Source organism: Berghia stephanieae, chromosome 15 (genome assembly GCF_034508935.2).
Source record: "Berghia stephanieae isolate SIO BIC M18660-M18661 chromosome 15, UCSD_Bste_1.3, whole genome shotgun sequence".
NCBI classification, from domain to species: domain Eukaryota; kingdom Metazoa; phylum Mollusca; class Gastropoda; order Nudibranchia; family Aeolidiidae; genus Berghia; species Berghia stephanieae.
This window is the reverse complement of record NC_088374.1, coordinates 24,114,024-24,134,023: the sequence shown is the minus strand read 5'-3', so window position 1 is coordinate 24,134,023 and position 20,000 is coordinate 24,114,024. Positions and strand designations below refer to the sequence as shown.

At 38.9% G+C, this 20,000-nt stretch overlaps 2 protein-coding genes across 3 annotated transcripts in view; one reads left to right on the top strand and one right to left on the bottom strand.

Moving 5' to 3' along the window:
* Positions 1 to 18,937, top strand: part of LOC144960732 (mothers against decapentaplegic homolog 3-like) — a 24,717-nt gene extending 5,780 nt beyond the window's left edge. The window contains exons 2-10 of the mRNA XM_078894022.1: positions 1,254 to 1,444; positions 3,842 to 3,964; positions 4,569 to 4,588; positions 5,339 to 5,351; positions 6,713 to 6,772; positions 10,178 to 10,210; positions 11,628 to 11,915; positions 17,404 to 17,577; positions 18,792 to 18,937. Coding sequence (XP_078750148.1) covers positions 1,254 to 1,444; positions 3,842 to 3,964; positions 4,569 to 4,588; positions 5,339 to 5,351; positions 6,713 to 6,772; positions 10,178 to 10,210; positions 11,628 to 11,915; positions 17,404 to 17,577; positions 18,792 to 18,937 — 1,048 coding nt within the window. The remainder of the gene's footprint in view (positions 1 to 1,253; positions 1,445 to 3,841; positions 3,965 to 4,568; positions 4,589 to 5,338; positions 5,352 to 6,712; positions 6,773 to 10,177; positions 10,211 to 11,627; positions 11,916 to 17,403; positions 17,578 to 18,791) is intronic.
* LOC144960241 (NXPE family member 4-like) overlaps positions 1 to 20,000 on the bottom strand; it is a 384,922-nt gene that overhangs the window by 241,927 nt on the left and 122,995 nt on the right. The window lies entirely within an intron of this gene.

The window sequence follows — 20,000 nt, the reverse complement described above, 5'->3', positions numbered from 1 at the left end:
AAATGAATACCTGGCCGTTAACAGCGTTGTCTCTATCCGAAAAAAATGTAATATCGCCTAACAGGCGTCATGTCTCGTCTTACATGTTAAGTGTTGCTGTTGGCCAGGGAACCCTTGTAAAGCGCTTTGAGCATGTTTAGTGGATATTGCGCTTTATAAAAGCTCAATTAAAAAAAAAATAACAACCTTAACAAAAAAACAAAAAAACAACAAACAAAACAAACGATCTCATTGTAAGATTTGCTCACAGTGACCCACATCGTGAAATCATTGGACAGCAACAAATCATGTGATCGATGACTCGGTTAGACTGGACGAAAACCTGAATAACTATAGATTACTCCCATTGTCCCTGTGAATGTCGTACAAATCATGTGATCGATGACTCGGTTAGACTGGACGAAAACCTGAATAACTATAGATTACTCCCATTGTCCCTGTGAATGTCGTACAAATCATGTGATCGATGACTCGGTTAGACTGGACGAAAACTTGAATAACTATAGATTACTCCCATTGTCTGTGTGTGTCGTACAAATCATGTGATCGATGACTCGGTTAGACTGGACGAAAACCTGAATAAATATAGATTACTCCCATTGTCTGTGTGTGTCGTACAAATCATGTGATCGATGACTCGGTTAGACTGGACGAAAACCTGAATAAATATAGATTACTCCCATTGTCTGTGTGTGTCGTACAAATCATGTGATCGATGACTCGGTTAGACTGGACGAAAACCTGAATAAATATAGATTACTCCCATTGTCTGTGTGTGTCGTACAAATCATGTGATCGATGACTCGGTTAGACTGGACGAAAACCTGAATAACTATAGATTCCTCCCATTGTCTGTGTGTGTCGTACAAATCATGTGATCGATGACTCGGTTAGACTGGACGAAAACCTGAATAAATATAGATTACTCCCATTGTCTGTGTGTGTCGTACAAATCATGTGATCGATGACTCGGTTAGACTGGACGAAAACCTGAATAACTATAGATTCCTCCCATTGTCTGTGTGTGTCGTACAAATCATGTGATCGATGACTCGGTTGGACGAAAACCTGAATAAATATAGATTACTCCCATTGTCTGTGTGTGTCGTACAAATCATGTGATCGATGACTCGGTTGGACGAAAACCTGAAAAAATATAGATTACTCCCATTGTCTGTGTGTGTCGTACAAATCATGTGATCGATGACTCGGTTGGACGAAAACCTGAATTGTCCCTGTGTGTGTCGTTTCAGATCCCTGGATGGGCGTCTCCAGGTGTCCCATAGAAAGAGTCTTCCCCACTTCATCTACTGCCAACTGTTCCGGTGGCCCGACCTCAACGACCACCACGAGTTGACGCCAGGGGATCGTTGCGTGTACGCCTTCCACCTCAAGAAAGACGAGGTGTGCATCAACCCTTACCACTACTCCAGGGTGGAACTCGGTGAGCAATTCATTCATCATTAGTTGGGTGGGTGGGTGGGTGGGGGCGGGGTCTTTGGCCTCCCATTGCTGTGTTTTCTATCCCCCTGTATATCTGTTTTCTGAGTTGCTTTCTGTCTTTATCTTGCTGCGTGTACGCCTTCCACTTCAAGAAAGACGAGGTCAGGTGTGCATCAACCCTTACCACTACTCCAGGGTGGAACTCGGTGGGCAATTCATTCATCATTAGTTAGTTGGGTGGGTATGTAGGGGGGGGGGGGTGGGGTGTCTTTGGCTTCCCACATTGCTGTGTCTTACACTTCTACCCACCCCCGTATATCTGTTTTTTTGTTGTTGTTTTTTTTTTTTTTTTGGTTTTGTTTTCTGAGTTGCTTTCTGTCTTTATCTTGGAATGGGACTACTTGGTTTTGCCCTGGTCTTTGTCAGAGTCCTTAGCTAAGAGGGAAACTGTTAAATGTTTAGTATGTTAGTTTCGGGAGATGATATTTTTATTCTTCGTATAGATAGAATGCGCTTGGCCAAGGAGTTCACAACATTGCCATCCGGAAGTATAACGGACGAACACACAAACTCTGTGTAACCATGAACTTTTATAGTCTGGTTAATACAGTTTAGTGAGAACAACTCACAAACGCGGATGGCAAAAACAATAACAAAGGCCTGAGTGACGTCATCTGCATACTATCTATATCATCTCTCTGTTATGTGAGTTAGTCATGTTTGTTTGTTTGTTTGTTTGTTTTTTTTTTTTTTTTTTTTTTTTTTTTTTTTTTTTTTTTTTTTTTTTTTTGCCCCGTTGGGTCTCGAATGAGATAAAAATTCCAGATAGATGACAGAGATATTTTTTAGTTCGTCTGTCGTCTATCTGGAATTTAGTCATGTATTTATGTCTTTATTGATTTTTGTTGTTGGCTGAAGAAGGGTTTTGAGCCCGAAAAGTTTCGTGTTGAAGCTGTTATATTGATTTTTGTTGTTGGCTGAAGAAGGGTTTTGAGCCCGAAACGTTTCGTGTTGAAGCTGTTATATTGATTTTTGTTGTTGGCTGAAGAAGGGTTTTGAGCCCGAAACGTTTCGTGTTGAAGCTGTTATATTGATTTTTGTTGTTGGCTGAAGAAGGGTTTTGAGCCCGAAACGTTTCGAGTTGAAGCTGTTATATTGATTTTTGTTGTTGGCTGAAGAAGGGTTCTGAGCCCGAAACGTTTCGTGTTGAAGCTGTTATATTGATTTTTGTTGTTGGCTGAAGAAGGGTTTTGAGCCCGAAACGTTTCGTGTTGAAGCTGTTATATTGATTTTTGTTGTTGGCTGAAGAAGGGTTTTGAGCCCGAAACGTTTCGTGTTGAAGCTGTTATATTGATTTTTGTTGTTGGCTGAAGAAGGGTTTTGAGCCCGAAACGTTTCGTGTTGAAGCTGTTATATTGATTTTTGTTGTTGGCTGAAGAAGGGTTTTGAGCCCGAAAACGTTTCGTGTTGAAGCTGTTATATTGATTTTTGTTGTTGGCTGAAGAAGGGTTTTGAGCCCGAAACGTTTCGAGTTGAAGCTGTTATATTGATTTTTGTTGTTGGCTGAAGAAGGGTTTTGAGCCCGAAACGTTTCGAGTTGAAGCTGTTATATTGATTTTTGTTGTTGGCTGAAGAAGGGTTTTGAGCCCGAAACGTTTCGTGTTGAAGCTGTTATATTGATTTTTGTTGTTGGCTGAAGAAGGGTTTTGAGCCCGAAACGTTTCGTGTTGAAGCTGTTATATTGATTTTTGTTGTTGGCTAAGAAGGGTTTTGAGCCCGAAACGTTTCGTGTTGAAGCTGTTATATTCATTTTTGTTTATTCCTTTTTACATATAAAATAACCGTTTGTGGCTATACTATACACAACACCATGCAGTATGCTTCAAGATTGTTGCTAGTGTTTTTCAACCAGTCTTTGAAAGCTGTATCTTTGGTCCAAGACTCCTGGAATGCTCCACCAGGCATGATGATTAGCGGTTAACTTCAACTCATTCAACCCTAACACCGATTATATCCTTAGTCGTCCCAGGTTACTTTTACCCCATGCCTATTTATTACATTTTTATGAGGCGTAGTATCAATGCTAATGTTTTTTTTAGTTTTTACATGATAATGGTATTTGAATAAAACTATCTATGTGCATGTTCATTTTAAATACATTTTTTCTAATTTTGAAAAGTATAAAAAATCTCTAGGATTGAGTGAGTTAATATAGCTGAATAAGCAAATTATAAGACACCAAACTTCACGTTTATGATCACACCCGATTCGAACGTTTTTTTTAAAGGTATAACCACGAGTAGTTTAAATCCATTTTTTTTCTTTCCTGAAGTGTTGATATTATATTGATAACTTGTAACTTTTAATTTTTAAATTTATTTTTATTTGACCCGTCCAGCCCAGCCCCAGGTTCTTGTGCCAAGACACACCGACATCCCTGACACGTTCCCCAAACTAGAGGACTACAGTGACACGGTGCCAGAGAATACCGATGACTCCAAGCCCCCAACCCAATGGTATGGTATAATCTCTCTCTCTCTCTCTCTCTTCTCTCTCTCTCTCTTTCTCTCTCTCTCTTTTCTTCTCTCTTCTCTTTCTCTCTTCTCTCTCTCTGTTCTCTCTTCCTCTCTCCTTTCTCTCTCATTCTCTCTCTCTTTCTTCTCTCGTCTCTCTGTCTCTCTCTCTCTCTGTCTCTCTCTCTCTGTTCTCTTGTCCTCTCTCTCTTCTCTCTCTGTCTCTCTCTTCTCTCTCTCTCTCTCTGCTCTCTCTCTCTTGTCTTCTGTTCTCTCCTCTCTCTTCTCTCTCTCTCTCTCTCTCTCTCTCTCTCTCTCTTCTCTCCCCTCTCTCTCTCTCTCTCTCTCTCTCTCTGTCTCTCTCTCTCTCTCTCTCTCTCTCTCTCTCTCTCTCTCTCTCTCTCTCTTTGTCTCTCTCTCTGTGCCCCCCTTCCTCTCTCCCCTCCCCCCCCCCTCTCTCTGTCTATCTCTCTCCCTACCCTGAAATGTGTTTTGCATATCACTGTTGACATTTCAGAAGGACAATCAATAACCGATATACAAATATTATTTTCACAAGCATTCAGGAAATTCCCACTATTACTATTATTGCTGCCCTGCCTATCAATTGAGAAAATGACCATTTGATATTCGTAAAAATATGATAAAACATTTCTGGGTCTCAAGTCTGCTATTGTGATCTATTAGGCTTGCAAATTCTTGTATTGCCCCGTTCAGTCAATGAATGGGTGGGTGGGGGGGGGGGGGGGGTGTTCTGACCTCCCAAGGTGGGCAGGAGGAGGTCACTTGTTGTTGTCTTCTTCTATCCTTCTAGAACCTTGTGGTATGACACTCGCCTTCGGATAAGAAGAACCAGGGTTCGAATCTCTCTCTCTCTCTCTCTCTCTCTCTCTCTCTCTCTCTCTCTCTCTCTCTCTCTCTCTCTCTCTCTCTCTCTCTCTCTCAGCAGTGTATCATTGAGGACTACTATTCACATTCTCTCACCGTACTCAGAGATTTAAAATGAGTACATGGCTGTTAACAGCATTGTCTATGTGGAATAAAATTGTGTCATATCGCCTAATTATCATCGTTTCTTATCCTACATGGTTATTGTTGCTCTTGGCCAGGGACGGGAGGGAGGGACCCCTTGTAAATATGGCGCTTTGATCGCGTGTGGTGGATATTGCGCTATACAAATTCTCTTTTTTTGTTTGTTTTTGTGTGTGTTTTCTTTTTGTTTTTAGAAGAAAAAAAATTATTTATTGATTAAAACAAAATATATAATTGGTGACATAATAATAAGGAAGATCATTACGGGATTTACAAATAATATTATTTCCACAAGCGTTCAGGGAATTCCCACAATTGTGTGATCTGCTAGGGTTTGCAGATATACACAGAATACCCCAGTCAGTACCGACATTAACTGGTTTTAGTTTTAGTCTAGAGTTATAGCAGGTATTCAAATGTGAGTTAACTCATTCAATCCTAGAGATTTTTGCTTCTTTTCAAAATTGGGAAAAAAATTATTGAAAATGAGCATGTCCATAGATAGTTTTATTCAACTATCATTAACATGCAAAAATTGAAAACATTGGCTTTGATACTACGCCTATAATGTGTCTCAGAATAATGTTATAAATAGGCATGGGGCAAGGATAGCTATAGCAGAGGTAAAAGTAACAAGGGTAAATTAATGTCACCATTATCAGTATGCGGTGGGAAGTAAAAAAGTCAAAAATAAATTGTGTGAAAAACATTGACATTATTGTCGGTCGCGAGTCACAGTTGGGGGTAAAAACATTGACATTGTTAGTCACGGTTGGTGATAGACTAGAATATGACAAGACCATTTAAATGGATGACTTGTATAGACGTTTATTTAGGTTTCAACGGAATATTGAACATTATTATTATTATTATTATTATTATTATTATTATTATTATTATTATTATTATTATTATTATTATTATTATTATTATTGTTATTATTATTATTATTATTTTTATTATTATTATTATTATTATTTTTATTATTATTATTATTATTATTATTATTATTATTATTATTATTATTATTAGCCAAAATTTGGTGAAATTTGGAATTTAAAAAATTAACCAATATGTTACAGTGAATGACATAATCGGATGGATGGTGAAAAGGTTTGTTGAACTCAGATATTGCCAAGTTTAGAGTTAGAAGGTCAGTTTTGATCAAAAATGAGTTCTTGTCATAAATTATTAAATCAACCCTTTTTGTACATCTTCGGGAAATATCAAAACATAATTTCACTTCAAATTTTTTTTTTTTTTTTTTTTATAGCAAGTCAAGTTGAAAAAGCATGACATTTGAGAAAAGTTGCTGGATACCTTTCCCCATACATCTGACCAAAAAACTTCATGAAAAATCACCTGATTTACATCAAATAACGATTAAAATGCTCTGGTATACAAATTCTTTCAGAAAATGCCAAAAAAAAAAACAAAAACAAACAAAAAAAAAAAAACAGAATTACAAATCCAAAATTTTCACCTTTCGACTGATTATGTCATGCACTGACACATATAAATCTCAACACTTGGATATCGTCAGTGAGGAAAATTTGGTGAAAATGCTATTTTTCCTTGATTCATGTGAGGTAATATCATGTATGTAAAGTGCCTTAGTTAAATCTATTCAATCATTTTTTTGTTGGTATTTCTCTTCCCCCCCCCCCCCTCCCCCCTTCTCCTCTCCCCTAATCTCGTCCTCTCTTTCTTCATTTTATTGCCAGCAACGCCCCCTCCCGGTTATTTGAGTGAGGAGGGAGACACAACAGATAGTCAGGGAATGGGTAAGGATATACACTCTCTCTCTCTCTCTTTCTCTCTCTCTCTCTCTCTCTCTCTCTCTCTCTCTCTCTCTCTCTCTCTCTCTCTCTCTCTCTCTCTTTTCATCCATCTCATCTATCTCCATTTATCTCTATCTATCTATATTTCTATCTACTATTTATCTATCTGATTTTATCCCTATAAAATTATGAAAAATCAAAAACCTAGAAATGTAATTTTTGACAATCATCATCATAGCTTGTCGCTCCAACACCGAACCCACTCCACAGCATCTGTGGAGCAGACTCTTAGGTCATAGTCAGTGCAGCTGGGCCCATCCTGGCATTCTCTAAGGATGTGCTCCATCGTTTGCTCTGGGCATCCACATGTACACAAGCTAGTCTCAGCCAACCCCCACTTTGTCATGCTTCCAGCTGTTCTCCCAACACCAACAATTTTGACAAGGAACTGTTAATATGATATCTATCTATCTATCTATCTATCTATCTATCTATCTATCTATCTATCTATCTATCTATCTATCTATCTATCACTTCATCTCTTAGTTTTTGTCACAGGCTCAGAAGGAACAAAAAATATTGTTGAAATTTTCACATCCTTTAAAAAAATTATTTTTTAAAATGACAAAAAGTAGGGTTTTAAACATTGTTATATATATATATATATACAGGGGGCGAAGTGGCCGAGTGGTTACATTAATTAAGGCATTGCACTGTGATGCGGAAGGTCCCAGGTTCGAGCCCCCCTTCAGGCACTTTCATTTTTTTTCCTTGGGCAAGATTATTAACCCCCAATTTGCTCTCTTGGACAACATTGTGTAATTCCTTTTGACATCAGACATCCTGCTTGATGGACTCTCTATATCGATGATGATATGATATGATTTAAGCCCAGGTTTATGTAGGCTTTTACAGCCTTTTATCTGCTCTTGTGCATTCGTGAACGTATTCAATTCATGTCTCTCAAAAACTGGGCATGCCACACAGTGGGAGGAGGTTGTCTGAATTAAACTCTGCAAATAGTATTTTCTCTGTTTCACAATGATTGTCGAGACGGCGCTTGAATGCCTGCAATGAAGGGGCGTCGACAACTGTTGCAGGCAAGCGGTTCCATTTGTCGACTGCACTACCCTTCGTGGAATGCCTAGGCGACGGGATCTTATGGTGGTGTCGTTGTGAAAGGCGTCACTTTTTTATTTTAAAAAATATAATAATAATAATTAGTGCCTTTAGTGTTTCTAAGTATTCAAAAGGTTTTAATAAAAATCATAAAGAACTGATTAAATGTGTATGAAAGGTGCCAGACAAAGCAAGAAAGATTTTGCGGCTATGTGGTCTTGTGGTATGACACTCGCTTTCAGATCGGAAGGTCCTGGTTTTGAGCATTGCTCGGCGCATAGTTGAGTCCTTGGAGAAGGGTCTTTACTCACATTCTCTCACCGTACTCAGGTGTAAAATAAATACCTGGCCGTTGACAGCGTTGGCTCTGTCAGGAAAAAAAATAATTGTAGTATCGCCTAACGAGCGTCGTGTTTCATTCTACAAGTTACGTGTTTCTGTTGGTCAGGGACCTCTTGTAAAGCGCTTTTAGCACATTTAGTGGATATTGCGCTAAATAAAAGCTCAATTTTAATTTTTTTAAAACAAAGAAAAATACAAGGAAAAAACCATCCCAATGGTCAGTGAAATGGTAGTACGTCTGACCAGAAATCAGAAGGTGGAAGTCGACAATTTTTTTCTTGGGATGTTTTTTGGGTTTTTTTCTTGTGTATTTTTCTTTCTTGTTTTCCCAACTGCACCATATGGATGCGAAGCGTGGACTATCAGCAAAGCAGAGAGCACAAAGATCACAGCTTTTGAAATGGCATGCTACAGAAAAATACTCAGAATATCATGGACTGAAAAACAAACAAACAAAGAAGTCCTGAGAAGGATCGGAATAAAATCACCAATTCTTCTTCAAACTGTAAAGAAATTGAAACTGCACTATTTTGGCCACACTACTCGCCACGAATCCTTAGAAAAGCACATTCTGCAGACAAGGGTAGACGGCAAGAGAGGAAGAGGTAAACCAACAAGAAGCTGGGAACAAGATATATGTGAATGGCTGGGAATGACAACAACTCGAGCAAGTAGACTGGCGGAAAACCGTAATCTGTTTCGCAAGAAAGTTCAGGAAGCAACGTCCTACGCAGGATCAGCTGACTAGATGGATGGATGGATTTTTCTTTCTTGCCTTGTCTGGTACCTTTCCTACACTCTTGTTCAGGTCTTTATCTTACACACCGGTGCTTTCTTGCCTTGTCTGACACCTTTCCTACACTCTTGTTCAGGTCTTTATCTTACACACCGGTGCTTTCTTGCCTTGTCTGACACCTTTCCTACACTCTTGTTCAGGTCTTTATCTTACACACCGGTGCTTTCTTGCCTTGTCTGACACCTTTCCTACACTCTTGTTCAGGTCTTTATCTTACACACCGGTGCTTTCTTGCCTTGTCTGGTACCTTTCCTAGACTCTTGTTCAGGTCTTTATCTTACACACCAGTGCTTTCTTGCCTTGTCTGGTACCTTTCCTACACTCTTGTTCAGGTCTTTATCTTACACACCGGTGTCTGCTGCTTAATGATTTCTTAATAGAAATCATATATTTATTGGTACAATGTCTTGATTTTTCACTGTGTGGGGATCCTGACCTCCCATAGTGGGCAGGGAGGTACTTGCTGTGTCTTCTATCTCCCTATCTATACCTGTTTTCCAACTCGCTTTCTGTCTTTGTCTTGGAATGAGATAACATGGTTTTGTCCTGGCCCTGGCCAGATACCCTGGCTGAGAGGGAAACAGTCAAATGTATAGTTATTGTTTTTGGAGATGCTATTTTTTTCCTTGTCAATCATCTCTCTGTTATATATTGTTATATTTATTGTTTTGAATTTATGATGTAAGCATTTGAGTGTATTCCTCTCGGTAGGGACTTGTGCTCGCGTCTGGATGACACTTTTAGGTGATCTCAAACTAAGTACATTGATGGTATGATCTTGGAATCTACACCAATTCCCTATTTGAACCATTCCTTTTCTTGGTGCTTTAATTGTTATTCTAGAACTTTTTCTATCCATATTCTCCCTTTTTACTGGCGCTGAATATGACCTAAATGTGTTGCAAACGTGGTAAAACCCTTAAAAACAAACAAAAACAAATTATCTTTTCTTGGGTCCTTTAATTGTTATTCTAGAACTTTTTCCTATCCCATATTCTCCCTTTTTACTGGCGCTGAATATAACCTAAATGTGTTGCATGACCTAAATGTGTTGCAAGCATGGTAAAACCCTTAAAAACAAAAAAAAAAAACAATTGATGTTTCAATTATTGCTTCTCCCCCGCCCTTCCCTCTCCTCCCTCATTCCTCAGACGATATTGACATGAGTCCAAGCCCTCCAGTCGGTGAGTTGAGGTTTCATTCATTAATTCATTCATTCATTCATTCATTCATTCATTCAGTCATTCCTTCCTTTCATTCAACAAATCACATATATTCATTCATATATTATTCCGTTGGACATTGCTATTCTTACTTCACTTATTTGTTTATTTGTTATTATTATTTTAAAAATAATTTAATCATTGAATTTATAATTATTATTATTATGAATAAATTACTTTTTTTGGGTAACATTCTTCTTTTGGATAGTGCGTGTGCACGTCTATATGTGTGTGTGTGTGTGTGTGTGTGTGTGTGTGTGTGTGTGTGTGTGTGTGCGCGTGCGTGTCGGAGTGTGCGTCCATGTATGTGTACATGCTAACAGATGGGTCTTCTCCAGCTTGGGTATAGCTGAATTATAATGTATATCAAATCACACAGGTAGATGTAGTCATGAATTTTTAATATCTTATAACTTGTAAAAATAAACTTGGACACGTCTGCTATTACGAAACATTTCGTAGAATTACGGCTGTGTGGTCTAGAAGTATGACGCTCGCTTTTGGAGCAGAAGGTCCTGGGTTCAAGCCTCGATCGGCGCATAGTCAATTCCTTGGAGAAGGCTCTTTACTCACATTCTCTCACTGTACTCGGGTGTAAAATGAGTACCTGGCTGTTAACAGCGTTGTTTCTGTCCGAAAAAAAAATTTGTAATATCGCCTAACAGGCGTCATTTCCTCCTGTCCTAAATGTTAAATGTTGCTGTTTGCTAGGGACCCCTTGTAAAGCGCTTTGAGCACATTTAGTGGATATTGGGCTATATAATAAAAAAACAAATGTCATACTAGTGACTTAATCTCAAGGTTGATTCAGATTGAAAATCACACCAGGTCCTCTCTACGGAGGTAAAATGGCATATTAAAATAAAAAAATTAAAAAAAAAAAAAAATTGAGCTTTTATATAGTGCAATGTCCACTAAAATGTGCTCAAAGCGATTTACAAGGGGTCCCTGGTCAACAGCAACATTTAACATGTAGGACGGGACATGACGCCTGTCAGGCGATATTACAATTTTTTGGTCAAAGACAACGCTGTTAAGGGCCGGGTACTCATTTTACACCTGAATACGGTGAGAGAATGTGAGTAAAGAGCCTTTTCCAAGGACTCAACTATGCGCCGAGCGAGGCTCGAACCCAGGCCCTTCCGATCCGAAAGCGAGTGTCATACCACTAGACCACATAGCCGCACATATTATACAATTGACGGACACATTGGCAATATTTGACTAAATTAACTGGGCCGCTTTGATCGTTGTTGAATCAACAAATTTCCATTCCCATCGATTTTCGCACATTATGCCGGATTGTTCCAAGATCTTAAATTGATTTTTTTTTTACTTGAAAAAAATTTACCGTTTTTTTTTTTTTCCCATTTCCCAGATAACAACTCGACCAGCAATAACAGCAACACCACCAACAATAACAACAACAACAACAACAACACCAACACAGCCGACTTGCAGCCGGTGAGCTACCGCGACCCGGAATACTGGTGCTCCATCGCCTACTACGAACTCAACATGCGGGTCGGGGAGAACTTCCACGCCTATCAGCCCTCCCTGACCGTGGACGGGTTCACGGACCCCAGCAACTCGGAGCGCTTCTGCCTGGGCCTCCTGTCCAACGTCAACCGTCCCCAACAAGTGGAGATGACCAGGCGACACATCGGTACGACTTTTTAAAAGTTTATTCTAATTCTTCTTCTTCTTCTTCGTTCCCGTCACGTCACATGGTCAGTCCGGTCTGGTGAATGAAGCCCACAGTGGTCCTGAGGTTGTCCTCACTGCCGTACAGCTTCTTTGAGTATGGGGTTGGGTCAGGCCAGAAGTTCCTTCTCAACTGGTTGTACCTTGGACATTCCATTAGGACGTGATGTCCATTTTCATTTTCAAGTCCGCAGTCACATTGTCCAGAGGCACCTGCTCTGGACATCCTCCACATATGTTCCTTTAACTGGTTGTGTCCAGTTCTCAGTCTGAAGATGATGACCTGTTCCTTTCTGTCGAGTACCTTGATTGGGTCATTCATGTTGTATTCTGGGTGCTTCTCTCTCCATCTCTGAGACTGGATAATTCTAATTCTATTTATTAACCAGTAGATTTTTAACCCAACAGAAAGAACACCTGGCTTTCTCTGCAATAGCCGAAAATGCTGGGTCACCTCCAACCGCATTTTGACAGGGCATTGCAGAACCGCAGCTAACATGCATAGATGGAATCTGAGAGAATCAGATGCATGCCGTCATTGACAAGGAGGCCCTGAGACAATGGACCACATCGTCATCCACTGCCCAGTGACAAGCCTATCAGGAGGCTACGAGACAGCCTATAAGGCAGGAAAAGAATTTGAAGAATGGATTGAAAGATTCAAAATAGAGGTGTAGCCATTCGATACTACTAACTAGTGATTGGGTAGCTGGGACTGTTAGACCTGGCAGAAAGTACTTTTTGATACACTAGCATCTTATCCCAAGGGTAGCACAAGAAATTGCTATTGTCCATTTCACCCTATAGAAACCGGATTAACTCTAGCACCATGCCTAGCCATTGTAAACTTATAGCCTGACACTGATCAAAAAATGATGACAAAACACGAGTCTTTGACCACAGTAGAAAACAAATTGTGAGTTGTTATTCAATAGGTCAAACTATAGAATCTCCCATTTCCTTTGAGCACTACTAACGACAGCTCACTAGACGGTGCTAAACTTTCTCATCGATTGCCCCCAACATGTCAGAGTAGGCTCAAATATATCATCAGTAAAAACTCTTTCAAACGGATGCCCACAAGGGTGTGTAAGCTCACCTCTACTTTACATCCTCTATACAAACGATTGTGTGGCTAGCTTTGATAACTGCCAACTCATCAAGTATGCTGATGACACCGCAATACTCGGCCTGCTCAATGATTCCGTCTCCGAATTTAAATACACTGAGCAAGTTAGTAAATTCAGCAAATGGTGTGCCGATAACTGTCTAGAGCTCAATGTAACAAAAACAAAGGAACAACTGTTTGATCACAGAAAAATAGGAAAAAGAGCAAGACAAATAACAAAAATTAACAATCAGGCGGTTGAAACTGTTGAAACGTTTAAATACCTTGGTGTAATTATAGATAACAGTCTAAGATTTGAATCGCACACCAACAATGTCATCAAAAAATGTAACCAGCGCTTGTATATACTCAGAAAATTAAGGTCTTTCAATGTGAACAGAAAGACCATGATACAAATCTACAAGTTATTAATATTGAGTATCGTTTCGTTTGGCATCACAACGTGGTATGGAAGCTGTGGAACAAAAGAAAAATCCAAACTACATAGAACCCTCAGAGAGGCTTCAAAAATAATTAACACAGACCTTAGAAGCCTTGACACAACTTATATTAATGCAGTTGAGAAGAAATCTTTTAACATTATCAACGAAAAGAGGCATCCGCTGAACGAAAAATTCCAACTTCTGCGCTCCGGAAGACGGTATCTAGAAGCAAAATGTCGGACAAATCGACATAAGACAACCTTCATTCCAACCGCCATAAAATTAATTAACAAATCTTCTGTGGAAAAATGAGACAACCAATGAAAATAACGAGAAGCAGTGTCGTGAATCATCATCATCGACATTGCCGCCGTCGTTATCATCATCATCATCATCATCATCATCATCATCATCATCATCATCATCATCATCATTATCGTAGTCATCATCATCATCATCATCATCATCATCATCATCACAATCATTGCCATCTTCTTCTTAATATAAGACACTATATTTATAATATGGTTATCTGCTGTCCCAGCAAATATATCGTATCGTTCTATCTGTCTGTGTGTGTGTCTGTGTGTATGTATATATGTATGTATGTATGTATGTATGTATGTATGAATGTAGGCATGCATATACGATGATATGCTGGTTTGTATGTATGTCTGCATGTATGTATGTATGTATGTATGTATGTATGTATATGTGTTTGTATGTACGCTCATTTCTTTTGTATACACGTGTAGAAACAATGTGCAAGCGTGTATGTTCGTGTATGGCTGTGTCTGTATTTGTAAATGTGTTGATGTTCATACCATGAACCAAACTGAGCATTGTTTACCTCACATGAATTGCCTTTAATTTGGACAATAAAGATTATTATTATTATTATTATTAAAACCTAGAAATTGACTACAAACTATAAGTCGTAGTGGGTTCTAGCTATACTTACTATATGTTAACGATCGGCCCAATGACTCTGAAAGAATACTACCATATTGGAGGGAAGAATTCAACGAGCGTGAACCGTGAACGCATTGATTTTTGTCATCAAGTTAAAGTGCAATAGGGAATGAGATTAGCGGAAGAGTAGCGTCCCTTGATTGGACGTCACCCATAGTCTGTGACGTCACCAGCGGAAAAGTTATTAGAGAGAGAACGTCATGTTGGTTGTGCGCATGCATCTCTTGTCCTCGCTTCCGGTGAAAGCGGCTTGAGACACTTCAAAACCAAATTGACGTTCTCTCTGTAAGGTGACGTCCAATCAAGGGATGCTACTCTTCCGCTAATATCATTCCCTATATGTGACCCACCGTACAGAAGCAGTATTATGTCGGGATCCACTCGGTAAGGGAAATTGAATTCATAGCCACAAATATCCAACTCGGGTATAATTTCTGTACGTTATGGTGGAGTATAAAGACTATTTCTTGCATTGCAAAATCTTCTAAGCTCCAAGTTCTCATCAATCTATCTCTAAATTCACTTTTTGGGGTCTGAATCATCCCGACATAATACTGTTTTGAGACGGAGGGTCACATATGTTAACGATGGGCCCAACGGCTATGAAGGACGACGACCATATTGTAGGGAAGAATTCAACGAGGAGCGCGAACCGTGAACGCATTGATTTTTTGTCATCAGTTCAAAGTGCAATCCTGTTGTGATTGTTTGTGACCTCCAGGTTTTCCAGTTGACCTAAACATTAGATGATCTAGATGTTAAAAAAAAAAAAAGACAAATAAACAAACAAAGAAAGAATTTTAAAAACAAAACCGAAACAAAACAAACACCCAGAAAGGAGTGATTTGCATTGAGAGAGGGGGGGGGGGGGGATTATCCATATATTATGCATGTTTAAATATTACATAATCAAACAAACACAGACCTGCCAACCAGTACGTTTTGTACGATTTTTGGACCCCGAATACGCGGATACGATTTTCGTGGAGTTAATACGATTGTTTAAAAGATGTGTGATGTGAATGATATTGATGATACATTGATACACACGTGTCGTGTCGTACACCAACCGTTGACTGTGTTTCTGATTGAATGACGCATCACATTTAATACTATAGTTATCATTTCAGTTGCTTATATGATGCCGGTTTTCACCAATATTTTTCTCATACATTTTTGAGGATTTGCATAAGACATGTATTATACATGTTTAAATATTACATAAACAAACAAACAAGACAAGGTGGATACTGCGTCGTTTATTTTATATCATAATATTTTGGCAACAGATGTTGTTTTTGTAATTATCATCATCACGTGCCTTGTTTGTATATTTGTTTTGTTCCTTTTAGTTATTTGTTCTTCTAAACATTGTCTCTACTAGTGTTTCTACTAGTCTTTGTCTTTGTCTTGTTTCTTTTTTTGAGATTTATCTATTTGTTTTGTTTTGCATTTTTAATTTTTGTTGTTCTTTTTTTTTTTTTGTTGTTGTTGTGCTTTTAAAATTTCTCTTTGTGTTTTCCTTTCCTTTCTATCTCTTTCTATCTCTCTCTCTTCTCTCTTCTCATCTCTCTCTCTCTCTCTCTCTCTCTCTCTCTCTCTCTCTCCTCTCTCTCTCTCTCTCTCTCTCTCTCTCTCTCTCTCTCTTCTCTATATATATATATATATATATATATATATATATATATATATATATATTTCCCCCCCCCCCCCAATCATTTGTTTTGATAAATATGTAATGGGTAATCTAATGAACTTTCACTAAATCCTCCCGTAGTTCTGGAAAATAATTGAATGTTGATATCAAGTCTCACCCTTAAATGAAAAGCCTTGCTGTTGCTGGCTTAGTAACCCTAGTAAAGTGTTTTGAGCCGCATATTTAGTGGATTCTGCGATTTATAAAAATAAAAGTTCAAGTTTTTTTTGGTGACCTACCATTCGAAAAGATAACAACAAAAAACGACAAAAAAAAAAAAAAAGAGAAAAGAACAACACCCAATCTGTATTAATAGCTTCAGTCCCAGATTTTAAATTAATTATTTATTGTGTGTGTGTGTGTGTGTGTGGTTCTCTCTCTCTCTCTCTCTCTCTCTCTCTCTCTCTCTCTCTCTCTCTCTCTCTCTCTAGAGAGAGAGAGAGAGAGACTGTGATAAACTCAGACTCTGTGGGTGCTGGGGGTCCCGATAGCTCAGTTGGTAGAGCACTCGCTTCACAACCAAGGGACCAAGATCGATCCCGGGTGCAGTCGATATTTTTAAAATTCTGAACCCCCTGTCCACCCAGCAGTGAATGGGGTAGCTGAGTCTGTTTGATTTGGCGGAAAATACTTTGCGATAGACTAATGTCCTATCCAAAGGATAGCGAGCAATTGTTATTGTCCGTTTCATGCTATAGAAACCGGGATAAAATCCAGCTCCATGGGCCTAATGGCTCGGAAGGACTACTTTGTAGTTTTTAAATCATCCATGGGTGCTATGAAGGACTGGACCACTGCTACAATCTTGATTTTATTTTATTTTATCTCTCTCTCTACTTCACTCACTCAACCCTAGAGAGTTTTGCTACTTTTCAATAATTGGAAGAAAAATGTATTAAAAATGAGCATGTATGTACATTGATAGTTTTATTCAACTACCATTAACATGTAAAAAATTAAGAAAATTAGTTTTGATACTGCGCCTATAATTTGTCTCAGAAAAATGTAATAATAAATAGGCATGGGGTAAAAGTAACCCCGGGTAAACTACGGATATAGTCGGTGTTAGGGTTGAGTGAGTTAAACCAGGTCGTGGAGTGAGGCGTTAGAGACCAGGATACACTCTGGCTCCATTAGTGCTATCAAGGACAACTGCTACAATCTCTATTTTATTTTTTTTATTTTTTTTATTTATTTATTTATTTATTTTCTCTCTCTCTTCTTGAACCAGGTCGTGGAGTGAGGCTGTACTACATCGGAGGGGAGGTGTTTGCCGAATGCCTGAGTGATAACGCCGTGTTTGTTCAAAGCCCCAATTGTAACCAGCGATACGGCTGGCACCCCGCCACTGTTTGTAAGATACCACCCGGTGAGTGGGAATTTTGTCACTTGGAACTTTCCACACACACACACACACACACACACACACACAGACATCCACATACAAAGAAAAAATGGAGGAGGAGGAGGAGAAAGCGGGTTTTCGAAATAGAGTCCTATCCAAAAGGAAGCAAGCCATTGTTACTGTCTATTTAATCCTATAGAAACGCAGTGGTGCCAACCTTACATGTTTTTTAAGATGCGTGTTCTTGCGATTTTTTTGCTCAGGTGTGTAAGTTTAGGTATTGTTAAATTTTTATTTTTATAAAGCATTTTTAACAATCATACACTCTTTTAGTGTACTTAAACACTTTAATCTGGTTTCTTAACCTGGACCTTCATATAGGGAGTACTTACTTACTTATCTGAACCAGCGACCACCTGAGCTCTAGCCCTTCGGTCTTGTGCCATGACGTAGAAGTTAGACGTCTTTTGTAGTTGTTCCAGGTGACTATAAAGTGTGTTACTGATGCTTGGATTTGGTGGGAGGAATGTGCATCTCAGGTCTTCAAGAGGTTGACATTCAAGCAAGTGGTGTGTTACTGTTTCATTGGGGTGTTGACATAGGGGGCAGGAAGGGGATGTGTCTTTTGTAATTTTGCTTAAATGGTTGTTGAGCGGTATGTGTTGTGTTCTTAGTTGAAATATAGGGAGTACAATACAGTATTATCTGGATGGGTCTTATCAGATTTGTACGTGGATTCTGGAAGTGGACACTATTTATATTGTCTATAAAGAGTAAGTGTATTCATGAATTTAAATTATCAATAATAATATTGCTAGTATGGACAATTACAGAAGACATTAGAAAGAAACTGGAGGCAGCAGAAATGTGGTTTCTTAGAAGGATGTTACGAATCTCATGGACAGCGAAGAAAACTAATGAAGAAGTATTAGAGCAAGCTGAAGCTAAAAGGTTATTATTTCGTACAATAAGAAAAAGACAAATGCAATTTTTAGGGCACCTAAATCGACATAAATGTATTGAACACCTTGCTCTCATGGGAAAGATAAAAGGTAAAAAGGGTAAAGGTAGACCAAGAAAAACATATTGAATAGTTTGAACAGCTGGGTGACAAAGAACGAGAAGAGTAATATTAGTTTTCTGAGGTTATCTGATCAGAGAGATGAATGGCGTACCATGATCACCGATGTCTGGCACAGACTTGGTACTTGAAGAAGAAGAAGTATGGTCTAATTGCCCATCGTCAAATTTAGGGCCAATTATCGTTTTTACAGGATTTGACGCAATGTTTTCAAAATCGGACTCATTTTGGCGCTCCATTGTACATATAGTCATGGCCAGGGTTGGCAGCCCCTGGAAACGGGGATACACTCTGGGACTCTATAGGCCATACAGTGACATGCATAATGTCTATGAATAGTGATGAACCAAGGTGAATATCATGGGAGCAGTGTGGGGGCTACGTGGCTTAGTGGTACAGTCTTTGCTAGTCGAACCTTTCGACTTGAACTGGGATACACTCTGGGACTCCATAGGCCATACAGTGACATGCATAATGTCTATGAATAGTGATGAACCAAAGATGAATATTGTGGGAACAGTGTGGGAGCAGCGTGGCTTAATGGTACCGTCTTTGCTAGTCGAACCTTTCGACTCGAACCGTTGTGTGGCCTTGAGCAAGTCACCTCGCCCTAGCTCACTTTGCGGTGCTGCACTACGGCTGATGCCTGGGTTATTCCAGTCTTCCCTTGGAATAGACCCTGGAGACAAATTTCCCCTTGGGGATTGATAAAGAGAATTTTATTTATTTCGTTTTTATTTTATTTTTCTTCTTATTTATTTATTGTTGTGTTTCAATGTGTTCCAGTTTGTTGTTGTTTGTTCTATTGAGTTGTCGTTGCGAATTGTTTTCACGTTGGGTAACCTGTCGGGTGTCCTTGTGAGTTCTATTCACTGTTGTGTGTTATTTCAGCCTATACTGTGAGTTTGTGACGTCACTATGGGCTTATATCAATGATCTCCCATTCTCTTTGGAAGCTCTTCTTACCATGATATTCAGAATGGATTGTTGATGGATTGAAATAGGATTCAATAGTCTGATATCACGTCTGCCCAGCTACAAGTAACTTGGTTCTAAACAAAGAAAATCGGTACTTTTTATTCTTCATGCTGGCTAGAACTTTTTCACATGTCTTGTTATCAGAATATGTAAAAGTCAAAACATGATCAGATTTATAATGTTTTTCTCCTCATGTATGCTCGTGGGAGAAGTATTTCATAAGGGCGTCCGCCATTGTTCCGATTGTTTAGAACCAGTTACTAAGTAACTAGGCATCATTACGAGGGAAGTGACATCACGACTGTTGAAGCCTATTAGTCAAGTGTTGACTGTGTTTTTATTATGTTTTTATGACAGGATGAACATACCCGGACTATTTGCGTGGCATTTTTTAACAACCCATATATGTCCTTTACATATATAT